Consider the following 15,556-nt stretch of genomic DNA (forward strand, 5'->3'; position numbering starts at 1 on the left):
TGCAACTGGCTTTGGATGCTCTCTCTACACAGTGCTTTGCTTTGCTGCAAAAACATACCCAGCGCAGTTAACAAGGCTCTGGCAACTTCATCTGTGGGGGCAGGGGGATGGGAGAAACACAGCATTTCTGCTACCTCTCAATTTCAGTGTTGTGGATTTAAACCAACTAGTTTTCCGTCCTACATTACAGCTAGGCTACCTCTGTCTGTTTCACAAATGGTTCATTTGGCCGTGACCTCTGTGGATGTTGTCCTTTCTTAGCTCGCTTTGGGTTAATTTATGGGAGGGAGCAAGATGTCCTGCTGCAATACCAGGTCTTGCATTCTGAGGTCTCTGCAGGGACCCCGCAGATTGTCCGAAGCACGTGTCAAGGGCAAGGCTTTGTCATCCATCAGCTAAGAGAGAGCAGGGTGGCATATGCGAATAGAAACGGACTGCAAAAACAAGTCGCTGTCATGTGCGCGCCCTTCATGGAGAAGACAGGAAAGTGCTTGTAGTTAACTGGAACCAGGTAGTGGTATCAAGGCTGAAGCAGAGTGATTTGCCTTAGAGGGCGCGTAAGCTAAAGGTAATCAGTGTGAACCAGGCAAGCGTGGGGGAGTTGGACTTGCAAGGCCACCCTCGGGTAACTGGAGCAGTGATACCAGATAAAGCTGAGATTGCTTCAGTACTGACATTGAAACCACTGAATTTGGGTACAGATGTATCAGAATTGGAACCAATGGAGAAGTAATTAGAAGCAGGTTGCTCATGTAGGGGGAGGAGAGTGGCGGGAGAAAAGGAGGCACGAGGGGAGCAAAAAGTGGGTTTGTAAATGGAAAAATGATGAGTAAGATAAAGATCGGGTTAAGAGCAAAGGAGGGCAAATTTCCCAGCAGTAAGAGTAAGAACTTCTCCAGACAGTAGCGTAGCTACCCCACCTAATCAAGGCCACCAGGATGCCAGAGGGAATCCTTGGGACAACTCGCTGGGCTACCCATCGGGTCTGCTTTGGAATGGCCTGGTGTAGGAGGGTAGAGCAAGAGGGACAACTCGCACCTTCATGTTAAATGGTGTGGGAGAGAAGCATGACAGATTTGTATTTTTGTAGTAGCTGTGTGTAGTTAATAGGATTTAATAGCGATAAACAGTAGCTCTGTAGTTGTGTGTAATAGCAAGCCAAATAATGTAAATTGCTAACAGCAGTCTGTTTATTGGTTATTTGATTTATTATTAGTAATATATTGATTAATCAATGGGCATTATAGTCCCTATCAGTTATGTCTCAAGCCTGCAATATAAAGGAGGAGAGCCAGAGCCTGAGGCATCAACCTGGCGGGTAATTCTTCTGAAATGGGGCCTTGCACAACTGTGTCTCTGTAGGACCCGAGACAGTACGGAACTGCTGTAAACATACCTTAAATATCAGTCTGATTCCTCCTCCACTTAGGCTGTCTTCCATAGTAGTCTGCAATCTTTTGAATTTCTCCTTAAAGATGATGCATTTAATTTTAAAGCTCTTTTATTCCCAGTTATAGCTCCTACGTGGTCAAAATTGTCTTGGTGTGTCACATTTTCATTCCAGTTAGTTTCATGTTATGGTACCTGTTTTGGGCAGGGAGATATGTGTGCAAATTTTTACTTTGAACTTTTACAATCAGCTTTCCAAATCTGTTTGGATACTTCATAGCTGCCATTGCAGGCAAGGGTTTTTTTCTGGGTAGACTGTTTGTTTTCTTCCCGTGAAATCTAGAGATGTTGGTTTGTTTTCTTTTTGAGAAAATTCTCATTCCTGATTCAATTTCCTTTGGACCTTTTCTAATGAGTTTTGGTCAGCATTAATGTCTTTCGAGGCCTTTCATTATTTGTTCCATCTTGGTTCCCGACAGTTTCTCTCTTACCACCTCTGTCCTGCTGTGTTAGCTTTTGCATTAGCCAAAATTTAGTGGTTTTCCCATGTGGATGAGCATCAGCAATACACAACGGGTGGGCTATTTGCTATGTTTTCATACCAAAGTTCTCTTCAGGATGGTGGAAACAGAGAGGCTGTTTTCCCACTAAGGAATTTTCTTACCTTTGCTGTTTACTGTAGCTACGTTCACTGTTTCTTTGGTCATATCTCTTCCATATGCCCAGCCAGCAACAAATGGCCATGCCTCGCATTTCAAGTGGATTTATTAGGGATGGTGAGTAATGCATTTTTATGCTGGATTGCTTATTATATTCATGTGTTCTGTCAAGATCTAGTTGGATGACAGAACTGAGTGCATTAAAATATCATTTGAGAAGGGTTTATTAGTTAATAATACCTTGAAATGCACTTGAATACTTTTCCTCATGTAAATGTATGTAAATTTTTCTGCATTGAAGGCTGAATTATTATAATAAAGGCAATACTAAGCATAGTGAGGAAGCTGAGCTGTTTGGGTTTGGTCACCATATCTCTTAGAGTTGAAGAGGCTCATCTTGTCCAGGCTGATTATTTCCACAGATCACAAGAAAGTGGTTTTTTCTCTCAGTTCATCTCTGAACATTGAGTTGAATTGTACTGATTGGAAAAATGCTAATGTTTAAAAAGTTCTCTTTGTACTTACTGCTATGTTGGGGCTGGATTAGTGCTTCAACAAGTTCTGCTCCGGGAGCTTCTGCTGGTTCATTAGACTTTTCTTACAACTTTGGAAGCCAATATATCCTGCTTAATGTCAACTCTCTGTACACTTTCTGTAATGGCTAAAGTTACTTTTCAGCATCTAAATCTCTGTCCTGCTGCAACTGGAACTAGGTGGATTTGTTAATTTGTTAAATTTAGCTCTGCCCAATATTATAGATGGAGCCATACAAAAAGATTTGATGGCTTCCTCTGTTGGAGCTAAAGATGGCAATTCAGGGCATCAGCTTTATAAAAGACAGCTCTGACTGCCTTGGGATCCAGATCCATTCCTGGTGACAGCTATTAGCACCTTTTAGTTAGTGTAAATGTAGAAAAGCATATACTTAATGAGGAGAGAGCAAGTGTTTGAATAAACACTCCAGAGAGAGCAGTAGAAACAGCATGAGGATGGAGCACTGCACCTGCCTAAGGACTACATCCTTGGAGGGCTGTGAAACAGCAACACTCCCATCCCAGCTTCTTTTCTTTTCTTTTTTTTTTTTTTTTTTAATAAAGATTGGCACTTTAAAAGATTCAGCTGTCACTAGAAGTAACTTTTGTTCAGTTATGCTCCTGTTTACTGGCAATTTCACTCTTCCCTTCTCTCCCTCACCCCCTTTTTGAAGGACCAGACGATCGACTTTTCAGGCAGAGGCTGTGCGAAAGGAGGTGGTCCACAAACGTTACTTTCTGAAGGGCTTCTAACTGCTGCTGGGTTTGGTTGCCTAACTTGTACTTCTTACCCTCGTCCTATAACATGTATAAAAATTTCAGTGAAAAAGCCTCTACTTTTCCACTGTTGTTCCTGATATATTTGGGATTAGGAAAACCTGGGGCCCAGCACTGTGCAGAAGACACACAGCAAACCCAGACTGCGCTGCACAAAGGATTACTTCAAGGTACAGCAAGGGAGGCGTAGAAAGACATTGCACATAGAGTTGAAACTACCTCATTCCACCCACTGGTAATCTTGCTAACTCTAATTTTATCAGCAAGTCTGTCTGATCTGATTTCCATATGCTGTTTCTTTCTGTTTAGTAAGTGCAGTCACTTTGGTCAGCTGTATTTGTTGTGTGTGCTTGCTTTCTTAAATTCATGGAAATGAGTGTGATCTTTCTTTATTTGGAGTAATAAAACCAGAGTGAGCTTTTATATCAACATCACTGAAATTGAATTTGTGGAAATATTTTGTCTATATGAGGTTTTATTTGATTCTTTAATTCATTTCATTTCCTGAATTTAGATTCAATTATGTTCTTCCTTTTAAATGTATTCTGTTGTCCATGCTAGACTAGCTCTTCTTGTGACGGATGCAAATATTAATGAAATCTCAGATCTGGTGTGTAGGCAATATTGAACATTTACAACACAATCTGAATTTGTATTTGCTTTCTAGCTCTGCAGAGGACAAATTGTCATCAGTGATGTGCCTATGCAGGTGATTACTTGACTGCTCCGGTGAGAATCTCAAGGGAAAAAAGGATTAGGATGATGTGAGCTTCAGCTGAGGGAAGGATTGCTCCTGTTCTGGATTTGTAGTTGGACTCTTAACATGAGCTTTACTATATAGGCAATTTTTTCTGACCAAGGTTGAACGTAGGTTTGTATTGAAAGAGGGACTGCTTTTTACCTAGAAAAATTATACGGGTGAAAAATAACTCTATTTAAATAGAATTTAATCTCTTATTTCTTAGAGCAATAGGATGTTACTACATTCTTCCCTCTGCTCTCTCAAGTCCAGGGCTGGATAGTAAGCAATAAATCCTTACATCACAACTACACGGACTGAAATACATGAAAAAAAAAAAGATCACATCCTCATCCTTAAACATACTACTTGTGCTGATGTTCCAGTACAAAGATTCCTAATGTTAATTTATTTAACGTTATTTCTAGTTGTATGAGTGACAGGAAAAGGGTTAGGAAAAAAAAAGAGTAAAAGGCTTAGGCACATTGGTGCTATAGGTATATTTTATGACATTACAGTCAAGCCTTTGTAGTGGTGATTAGATTTTGTGCGATTTTTCCAAACTGGGGAAACTCCAGGGGACACCAGAACAATGGATACGAATATGTAGAAGCCCAGCCATGGGAAGCCGAATATGTTTCTAACTTTTTTCCTGTTTCACAGCCCATTTTGTGTTTACAGTTGTGTTAAACTGGTATTTATCTCAAGGTGCTTTGGCATTTTTGAACTAAATGTCCTACAAACAACCAAATGATGGTGAGGGCAGCAGAGAATCAATCTAAACAGAGCAGCACAAGCAAAACTGAGCACCAGGCGCGGGAAGAGAGGAGGATGGAAGCCTTAGCTGCGTCACCAGGTAGAACATGAGAACAGGAAAAACACTTGGTGGGGTGGGTGATGAGAGACGTACGTTACTGTTTTCTCAACAAGGAACACGTTTCCTAATAATTAGTCAGGTTCTACCTTTTCAAGCTGGAATTCATTACTGCATCTAAGGGGATGCCTTGCTGCTAACAGAAAAAAAGTCTCTATTTAGAATGTAAATGAGAAAAATGTATGAATTACAGGGCACGTAAAGAAAAGTGAGTGGCTGGGTGGAAGGAGTTAGTCTTATTTTAAAAACTGACTCCGACATAATTTGATAGTAAGCAATAAGCTTAGTTTCTCGTTCTCTGATAATTTGAAATGTAGCAAATTGTTATTAAACGTGTATGCTGCATTACACGTGAAGCGTACACAGTTAAGGGTGGGGGTGTGTGTGGCTGGTTGGTTGTTTTGTTTGCAATCTGTCCACCTCCCTTCCCACCCTCCCGCTGTAATAATGCGGTGCGCTCGCTCCCTGGCAGACCACCGTGAGGGAAGGCTGAATTGCGCCAGTTTGAGGATGCTGCCCTTTTCCAGAAGAGTGTGGGAGCCCTTCAGGGATCAGGAGACGCCCGTAACTAGAAGAAGTTACGTACCTCCTGCGTTCTCTCCATCTCCTTCTGCCTGGAGGAGAAACCTGTTCGAAAAACCTGTACTGGGCAATCCTTGGAAACAGGCACCTGGCTGGCAATGCGGCCTCATCAAAAGAAAAACCCAGAAAGCATTTGCACAGATGTGGTTGACACAGGAGGCCGTGATCTCATTTCATATGTCACTGCTTAATCTTAGCTGAGATAATTACATACATATGGCTGTCTAAACATGAAGTCAACAGGAAGGTATCCAGCTACATGTGGGTAGTACCAGTAAATCAGATTTAACTGCAACAGCCAGCCACGGAGGATATTAGGTGAATATCAGATGTTCCCTGAAGTAATTTATCTTTAAAAAAGACAGCAAATTTACTTTTATTCTTTTTTGTGTGTGTCTGTCTATGGGCTGATACCAATATGGATAAAACTCATGTTAGAATCTTTTAATGTTCAAGTACTAAACGATACAGGATTTAGAATGAATGATATAGTTCAAAACATGACAGAATGAATACTCTCTGTCCAGGAAGAGATGTAACATACCGCCTGAACCACCTGTAGTGCTGTGTTGATGTTGGCAAGCCGTGGATACTCTACAGATGATGAGGTGTGGAGGGTTGTTCTACTGGCAAGCAGCCCGGTAAGCGTTTATCACTAGTTAAGGCCCTGAGCAGCTGCTAACCCCAGCAGCGCAGCAGCTGTCGGTGCAGTGAAGCCCTAGAACGGGGGCCGTTCTGTAGCACCCAGAACCAGTACGGACTGCCCCTGATGCCTGCTCTTGTGTTGACCCTAACCATTTATTTTACTTTCAGAAGGCCTCGCCTCCTGGCCGCACCACTCTCACGTTTCTGCGCGAGTGTTTTAATAGCGGCTCACGTTCACAGCAGTACAGCTCTCGTTCTGGTATTATCGCTTCCGGGGACTGAGCTGCTCGGGAAGGCCGCGGGGTATTTTTGCACGATGCTGCCTTTGCAGCACACCGACAAACCTCTTGGTTTGTTCCAAGCTCAGTGGCAGTTTCCTGCACAGCCATAAACAGACACCACGGTCTTAGTTTCCCAACCTTTAAACAAGAGGATCATCTCTTTACCCTGAGGGTGGCAGAGCACTGGCACAGGCTGCCCAGAGAGGTGGTGGAGTCTCCAACTCTGGAGACATTCCAAACCCGCCTGGACGCGTTCCTGTGCAACCTGCTCTAGGTGACCCTGCTCTGGCAGGGGGGTTGGACTAGATGATCTCCAGAGGTCCCTTCCAACCCCCATCATTCTGTGATCTCTCTCCCACTCCCCCTTGCTGTGCTTTTAAACCATTTGTGAGTTTTTTCTTTTTTGTCATACGTGTAGCAAACTGAATGAAGTTGAGCTCCGAAACAGTGTACAAAATCAGATTTGTCAGATTCCTTGCTAGGGTATTTTATTTTTTTTTAACCAGGTCACAAGTAGAGACCTGCGTGACGAACCTTTGGAAGGTTCCACCTGCCTACCGGGCACGTGCTTTTCTCAGAGTGAGTGCTTATGCTCTCTAGGTCCCTACCCTCTGGTCCATGCGAAGGCCCACACCCCCACACGCAGCCCCCCCAGCACTTTGCAGGACTTTTTGTCCCAGACTCCAGGGAGGCTCCTTTGCAGGATGAGAGTCAGCAGCAGCGCGAGCTGGAGGTAAGTGCCCTCCCTTGTGTCTGCACGCCGCCTTCGAAACTGAGATTTCAGACATGCGAGTGAAGACATACTTCAGTTTTATTGTTGTTTAGGCATGGATAGAAACATTAATTCTTTTGCGCTCTTGGTTCTTGAAACGTGCCTATAGTGAACTCGGAGCAGTGAAAAACCCGGCTCCTAGGATTGACGATTTAAAGTGCATAGGAGATCTGGCAGAATCCCAAAAGGCGAGGAGTTGGTTTTATTCCTTTGTCGTCGCTCTGGAAGTTGAAGGACTCTTTCTTTTCTTTTTTTTTTTTTTCATTTTCTCCTCTCCCCTGTGTTCCCCAGACAGTGGTATGAAAATTTTCAGCCCTTCCCTATGCTTTCCCTTATGATCTCTGGAGGTTTCTTCTCTGTGTTTAAGAACTATTTGTAGTGTTAGAAACAAAGACAGGTGATGTTTGCACACTCCTCCACAGGACTCTGTTACAACTTTTCCTGTTTAGAGTCACGCCCACTGCGGTGGTTTTTTTTTTTAAAAAAAAAAAACCATGTATCACTTGGCAGTGTTCTCGCACCAAAGGAAAAAGATATATTTGTATATAAAGTAACTTTTTTTTGTGTGTTCACGTTTTATTTTGGAAAAACAGGTGTTTAAAAATTTTAGAATTTTTTTAACAAAATTCTAAAAAGAAAAAAAATCACAATATTTACAGAGATAACAGAATGGCTTAGCCATGCAAAACAAATTACTTTGGTTTTTTTCCCCCATTTTACTTTGGTTTAAATATTGACCAAGATCATAATTTTTTTTTTTCTTTTTGCCAAATAAAACAGTAACAAATCAAAGTTTAGAGGCATATAACAGGATTTCCCTCTCATATTTTACAGAGCATAGAGTTTATAGGACATCTTATGTATTTAATCCATGCCAATGCACTACAGGAAGCTTTTATTAAGACATCAGTCACTACTGCCCAGACATGTAACATTTTACAAATTTACAAGTAACAGTGTTTTCTTCCCCCTAAATAATGCAAAAGTGGCAAAATACATTTCCTAACGTCCATCTTTTTCTCTTTTTATTTATTTATTTATTTATTTTTGCCTACCAGTCTATAAAAACTTACTTTTTCCCTGGATATTTGTAAATGGAAACCTGATGTTCTGCTTACCCTCCTCTTCCTCTCCGTCCAAGCTGCCTGATACTTTCCTCCAGAAACTCACCTGCCGCATAAGGTTAAACTTCTCTCCCTTACGTACAACTTTCTGTTGGCCATTTACCCTAAAACGTTTTCTTATCAGTACCATTCTAAAAATTCCCTCAAGCATAAAACATGTTTATAAAGTTACAAACTTTGAATGTAACTAAAGATACATCGACATTTCATTGTTACAATTATATGTACTGTTTGATAAATTAGGTACCAGTTAAAAACACTAAAATTATCTCAAGGTGCATTCAATATCTGTAGCATAGTTAACAAAAACACACAAAAAATATATATATATTCTATTTTTGTGGCAAAAAAAATGCAGCTTTGATATGACCACTTTTTAAAAAAAGTTTCCAATTCTGATTGGTATCTTTTTGAAATGAAGAAAAGGTACAGTACTTTAAGGCAGCAGATAACATAAAGGAATCAAAATTAACCCAGAATTCCAGTTCCTTATCCTAATTCTAACACGAAAGTCGACTGCTAATGTATCAATAAAATGTGTGTCTTGCTCTAGAAGAAAAGGATTATTAGCCACCGTCTGTACGTAGGCTAGGAATTTTTCATTGTGTTCCTCGCTCGATACCCAGACTTCTCCGTAGAAACTCTTTATTCCCTTTCTGGCTGCTTAGCTTTGCATGGTTTTTTAAGTGTTCGCTTTTATTACCAATTTAGTTTATTCTTGTCACAGCTGTCACCCTTCCTCTCTACTGTGATTGCAAAGAATGAAAAAGGAGTTTGACATTTTCCTTTAAGACAACCTTACACTCTAGGTACTCGCTACAAAGCGGAGGCTTCACTGATAACAATCAGAATTAGACATGTACCTGCTCAAAGGGTGTCATAAAAACAATTGAAATAAAACCATTACACTATACATCAGATTAACAGCAACTCCCAGAACAAAGCCTTACAGTGTATAAAAATAGCTACGTAAAAAATTTACATAAAGGCAAACAAAAAGAAATCTTCAGTGCAGACATTTACAAAAAAATATTTCAAACAGAACACAACATGGTGACCTATTATCACGGCTGTCGCCAAAATTAGTTTGTGGGGTTTTTTTTAGCTTGAGATAATTGTGTCTAAAATCCTTTGAAAACTTGGTAGTATGATCTGTTTAATAGTTGAACCATGAATAGCTGTCACTTCTTTGTATATGTTTAAATACAATCCACGTTCATGCTTCAATTGGTCTATATGTATTCTCTGAAAATATGAAAGATAAAGCCAGTTAAACATTTTTAAATACGCTGACCAATGTAACTACTCAGTATCTAACCTACAAATAAACAGCTACAGGAATAGTACTTTCTTCTGCCGTTCAATGATGAGAATACTTTCTTTCATGGTAAGAATAGCTGTTGCGATACCGTTCCTGGTAAATCCACTAAGTTTATGCGGTAAGTAATGGATTTACTGGGTAAGTTGTCCTTTATGTAGATCTACTGATCTGAAGAAATAAAATAATTAGAGTAAAAGATTGCGCTGAAGGCACACGATGCTATTTGAACCCACGAGTTCAAAAAATACCCTCAGCTAACTTCAGCTCCACCTAATCACCTCAATATTGCAATGCTGCAGAAGGTACCAGGCCCAGAAAATAAATAGAAAACAAGCCCTAACCAAAAAGATTACAGAATTTTCCCACAGAATGGCACCAGAAGCATTTCGGATATTTACACCGCAACTTTTCCAAGATCCAAATTCATTTTCCACTTTTAAATCACTCATAGGGCATAATTTTGTTATTCCCAAACCCCTCTTTCAAACTGGTAAACCAGTGATATTGCTAGCGAAGCGCATACAGCCATCTCTTTGTAACTATGTAATCAGTCTACCCACTGACTTCTGAATATTTGTACAAAAATAATGCCTAGTACTTAAAATTTTTGGACAACACTACCATATTTTAATTATTAACAAGGAGAGCTGTCTTTAAGGAAGAAACTTTTTTGATCTAAATATGAAACGTGGTAATTCCACTCACAACGCGCCACCACTGAACACTTACTATTATCATTTTTAAGAGGACAAGAAACCTCACCATGGCTATAGCTGGTTTCCACACTGTTGTGCTACCACAGCGTCAATTTAAAATGGCCTCATTTGGTCAGAAAAATGGTCTCAACCCCTACTTTGGGTACTAAGGGGAGAGATGCAGCAGTGGCACATATATATGCAGCAGTGGTGTATATATATGTGAACACCGGGTGGTGCTGTTGGTGCTTTGTAGTGCTCCTGTAATTCCTGACTGAACTGCACCCACCTAATTATTTGTATGGAGTTTATTTTGTACGGATCCCGGTCAGGGAAACTTTCCTACCTGTTGCACTGTTACTAACTGAATATACAGTGTCTCTTCCCACGATAAAATCGATAATAGCATGAGTACGTGAAATCTTGAGCAAAAGAATGATTTTGTTCTAGGGAAAGTTTCATGCACTGATGATGAATAAAGCTGACCAAAGACTTAGAAACAATTGCTTTCAGTAAGGGAAGAAGGTTCCCATGAACATTTAAAGTCATAACTCAAAACCTTCTAAACTATGCCTAACCATACTCTTCATAAACATATATATGCACACGCACACATATACCACAGTGATATATTACACAAATTTGTATTTTAGTTTTCCCAAGTATGTGGATTAAAATAAAGCCAAGTACTAAGTTACGCCTAAATGTCAGGCTTCTTGAATACGTGCATATGCAGGTATGACTTCTTAACTGGCCAGGGGCTGAGTCTGTCCTGATAGTCCGCCACCCAAAATCCCTGCCCTGCCTCACCTCTTGACAGGGAGCAACAGCCTCCGAGCTACCACTGTGATGGCCACGCTCAGATTGCTGGGGAGAAACGGTGGACAAAGAGGTGATGTGAAACACTGCAATATGAAATGCTTACCTGGAATATGACTGACACGTTTTGCCTCTTAAGTTTCAGATTTATGATTGTTTTCTTCTAGTTTTTTGTTTTCTTCTATATTTCCAAGATCTTTGTCTACATGTTTTGATGCTGCCCTATAACGAAAAAATAAGGTCACTTTTGCATGTCTAGAGCACTTTGTGCCATCCTCCCGTTAACGACATCTCTCCTCCCCTCTCAGTACTACATAAAATTCTTACAGTTCTGTTCTGAGTGGAGCAACAGGCGTGCATATGTCTGTAAAGAGACCAATGGCACCAGTTCCTCACTGGCATTAGGAAGTATTCCAGTAGGGCTGTGTATGTGTTTTTTACTTCTTGAGGAACTGAGAATTGTTCTGAGCTAGCAGACATTTAGTAAAGTTAAACCAGTTGTGCAGATCCATGTTTCTTGGCAAATTGTGTAGCTTGTTTCAATAAACAAGAGCTTGCTTTAAGGCGTACTAAAATGTTACAAGGGTGGCTAAGATATCTTGATCAACACAGCAATCTTTTGTGTACTTGTAGTAATTGACTTTCAGAGCCTGTGCCAAATGGGAGCTCTTTAACTGTGAAGAAATTAATGAAAACTCCAGCAACACCGAAAAAACCCCACTCTGGCTTCTGGATCCGTGCTGGCTATGACTGACAAGCTTTGGGTAAAGAAGAGATTGTGTAAATGTTTGGAGGGGGGAAAGAAAAAAAGAGGAGAGGTATGCCTCGTTTAAAATAGCAGGTCTTCCTTAATGCAAGTAGTGGAGATGAATTAATGAGTTAAGCGCTTAGTTTAGCTTAGCACAATAAAACCACTAAGCCATTCATTTAACGTGTGAGAAGCCTCACTGTCTGCCAAGGTGAAAGATTCCTGCAGTGCTGCGATAACATTTTGAAGGCCACAATTCTTAAAATGTAAATGGGCAAATGTGTTTGAGCGGGACAAAGTAAATCCCTTGTGTCAAAGCAGATTATCGTAGACGCTTTTTCTCTACGGGTAATTTGTTTCCCCTACAGAAAAGTAACGTCTGTTGTGACAGATTCATGCATATGCTCACCCTTGCTTCAGGGTAAAGACCCGCAGTGACACTGACTTGCAAAATACAATGAAGACACAGGTTCGCGAGATAGTGTGACATGTCACGCTGACACCATGCAGGTATGTACCTCCCAAAACCCCTGATCTGAATTTCCGCTGGTGGAGTGTTTCTGTGCGCATCCTCCATCTGAGCAAAGGCCGCTGGCAGTGGCTAAAGCGCTACGTGTGCCCTGAGCTGAAGGGGGCCTGAACAGAACTGTTAAGAGAGTTAGTCTAGTTTTTCTTTTAAGTTTAGTTCTTGTCTCGGAAGAGCTTCTGATGGGAGTGTGAACGCACCTCACCCTCAATGCCTCTGGGAGCGCTGCTGAAATGCTGCGCTCTGGGCTGGGGAGGTAGAGGTGTGTGCTGGAGGGCCGGGGGGCCGTGGGATTCTGGGCCCAAAATCACACACTGAACGGGACCATTCTAAAATCTGTGGTTTTAGAGTAGGTTGTTTCCTGAGTGACTATAGGTTTTAAGGCTTCGAAGCCGCATTTACCTTTCACTATTGGCTTTAGAGTGCCTCTGTTACGTTTGTGTGGCTGACAGGGAGGTGTCTGTGCTGAAAACCCACCTACCGCAAAGACCCAAACTTCTGCTTATCGCAGGCAAAGTTAATTTTTAAAATGCTGAGATTATATCACAAAGTAACTTGTTCTACAGTGGTAAATTTCTACTGTTCACAGTAACTTTCTACTGTCTTCTGGTATTCAAAACCTGAAATACGTGATGTGCACAGAAGGAAAGGATGTAAGAGGCAATGAAGATTCAACGCTTTGGTAGAGATTGACCTTCTGTGGTCATAATAACCTTTCACAAATCTCTTTAATCCTAGTAAAAAAGAAGCAAACCTCCAAACAAACAAATCCCTTAAAATTTTTTAAAAAAACCTTTCTTTTTTAAATTAAAAAAAAAAGAAGTTTGGTTTAGGTAGAGCATGGGATTTGGCTTGTCATGTGGCTAATGAGTCCCTTCCATAAATAAGTCTTACAAAATTGGAGACAGTGGGGAAAGAGATGAAAAGCCGAAAGAATCTGGACTCGGGCAATTACCTGAGTTGAAATGAGTTGGAGGGGAGAAAGCAGTATCATGCCACGTCTGCCCTCGTATAACCGCTCACGTCTGCTCTTGGAGACAACAGAGTGGACTGGATGGCTATTGGCATGGCTCAGTATGATCCTTTTTTTTTTTCTTTTTTTTGGCCTCTTATTAAGAGAGTTTTACAGTATGCGAAGCAGACTGGATTTCACATGACCTGACACTTAACAGCGGAGGAAACTGTAACCAGCATTACTGGTCTTTGATTAGGTTAAAATTGTTCAATGACTAAACCTGGGAGGTTCTGCAATGCGATCAGGTTTTGATTTTTGAAGTGTTCTATTTCAGTTCTGCATTCAACGAAGCTGTTTGCCTCACTAAATGTCACCTCTATTTTCCTAAAGCCAAAATGAGTGAAAATGGGAGATCTGAAAGGCAGCACTCTGACTTTGAAAGAGGCAGGCAATCCAGAACTCTTTTGGAGTATGGTGTGTACACTGCTTGCATGAAATGAGAGTAGCAGCAGTTTTTCATGTCTGACAATCAGATGGATTTAGACTCTCAGTGCCTGAGACTGAAATACGGCAGTTTAATTTTGGTGTTTCGGTGATCTTGCTGATTTTTATTTGGGGGGGGTGGTGGTGGGGGGGGTGGTGTCCCTAAGTACTGATCCCTAAGCAGATTCACCACCTCAGCACAAGCAATACTGCTGCCTTTTTTTCAGCGCTACCTAAACAGTGTTATTAAGGGACAGAAGCGTAATTTTGCACTGAGTTGCAGCAGTGTGATCCATTGGCAGTGCTGTGCCGACGGCAGAGGAACAGGCGACCCTGGCATGGAACCAATCCTCAGGGCTCGACAGACGTGGCCTGGGTTTGTAACAGAGAAATGGCTCAAAACATGGCTTCCATCGCTTCCTGAGGTGACTCGAGGCACAGGACAAATGGTCCTTTGCCAGTTTAACATTCAACAACAGTTGCTCCTTACTTTTTGTGCGCATTAACTCCTGTCAGCCGCTCCATTTGCAACTCAGGAGCGACTTCCTGATGATATCTGAGCAGCTGGGCAACGCGGTCCGGATGGACAGAAATATTCCCAGGGATTTGCCAAAAAGGGCAAGACTTTGCCCAGGCCATCTCGCACACTTTAACATTATCTACAGCTCCACAAACAAAGCCCACACCTTAGCGTGCTCCGGCCATATTGTTCTGAAGAGTGAGAAGTTAGGTGTACTAATATGAGTTTACTTATGTCTCTCATCTGTTTTTTTTTTTTTTAAATTCATTTGTAACACATGGATCATTCCGAGCTCTTGCTAAAATTATGACTCATATTTCACACTTATCTATGCCTGCTCCTCAGGAAAATAATTATCCTCAGGGAATCCTAATCAAAATCTCCCTGCAAGTAGTACCTAAGTCAGGTTTTTAGTTTTCTTTAGAGTGTGTGTGTGCGCGTGTGCTGAGGGCCCAAAATTTTCATGGATTTTGTTTAGATACTGTTCATAGCATTGTTTTTAATATAAAGACCATTTTCCATCTCAAGTGCTTTTCCTGCTGTAGAGTAAATATAGACTTACATATAGATGAACCAGAAACTGTTGCTGGGTTTTAATTCCTAATTTCTTTTAATCTCACAAGCCTAGGCCTCACCCTCAACACTGTTTAAGGAAGAAAATCTGCAGTGCTCTTTGTCCTTGTTACCCAAGCTTGTGATAATGATGGATAAGAGAATACACAGGGGTGTAGTTCTGGGTGCTGAAGAAAGAGCCATACATTTAATTAAAGCTTGCACTACTTTTGAAAGGCATGTTAGACGTTCAACTGCACTGTTGCAAAAGATCTTCTAGGAGCTAATGGTTTTACACATCCAAATATGGATTATCTGCAACCTCTTTCTATTCACCCTAATCTTGCCTTCCACTTCCTCCAATTATTTTCAAATGTCCATCAGCAGGGAAAAAGGCAGAGATATTAGAAAAATATTCCAGTCATCGAGAAATGAATGACTATTTTTTAATTTCTGCCACTTTCATAGAAGTTTTGTAACACGAATTGACAGTTTCAGAGATGTTTGTAAATTTGTCTTTTCTCTGGAAGGGAACTGCACAAAAAACAAGACAAGTGCTGAG

General features: G+C 41.0%; 1 protein-coding gene across 2 annotated transcripts in view; it reads right to left on the reverse strand.

Moving 5' to 3' along the window:
• Window positions 1–7,490: 7,490 nt before the first annotated feature.
• The window catches only part of ALCAM (activated leukocyte cell adhesion molecule), a 122,295-nt gene continuing 114,229 nt past the window's right edge, over window positions 7,491–15,556 (reverse strand). For both annotated transcript variants that reach the window (XM_063349694.1, XM_063349705.1), the window contains 2 exons: window positions 11,317–11,432; window positions 7,491–9,620 (listed from right to left, as the gene is read on the reverse strand). In XM_063349694.1, the coding sequence (XP_063205764.1) occupies window positions 11,345–11,432 (88 nt within the window). In that variant the 3' untranslated portion in view covers window positions 7,491–9,620; window positions 11,317–11,344. The remainder of the gene's footprint in view (window positions 9,621–11,316; window positions 11,433–15,556) is intronic.

This window comes from Chroicocephalus ridibundus, chromosome 1 (assembly GCF_963924245.1).
Source record: "Chroicocephalus ridibundus chromosome 1, bChrRid1.1, whole genome shotgun sequence".
Classification (NCBI taxonomy): Eukaryota; Metazoa; Chordata; class Aves; order Charadriiformes; family Laridae; genus Chroicocephalus; species Chroicocephalus ridibundus.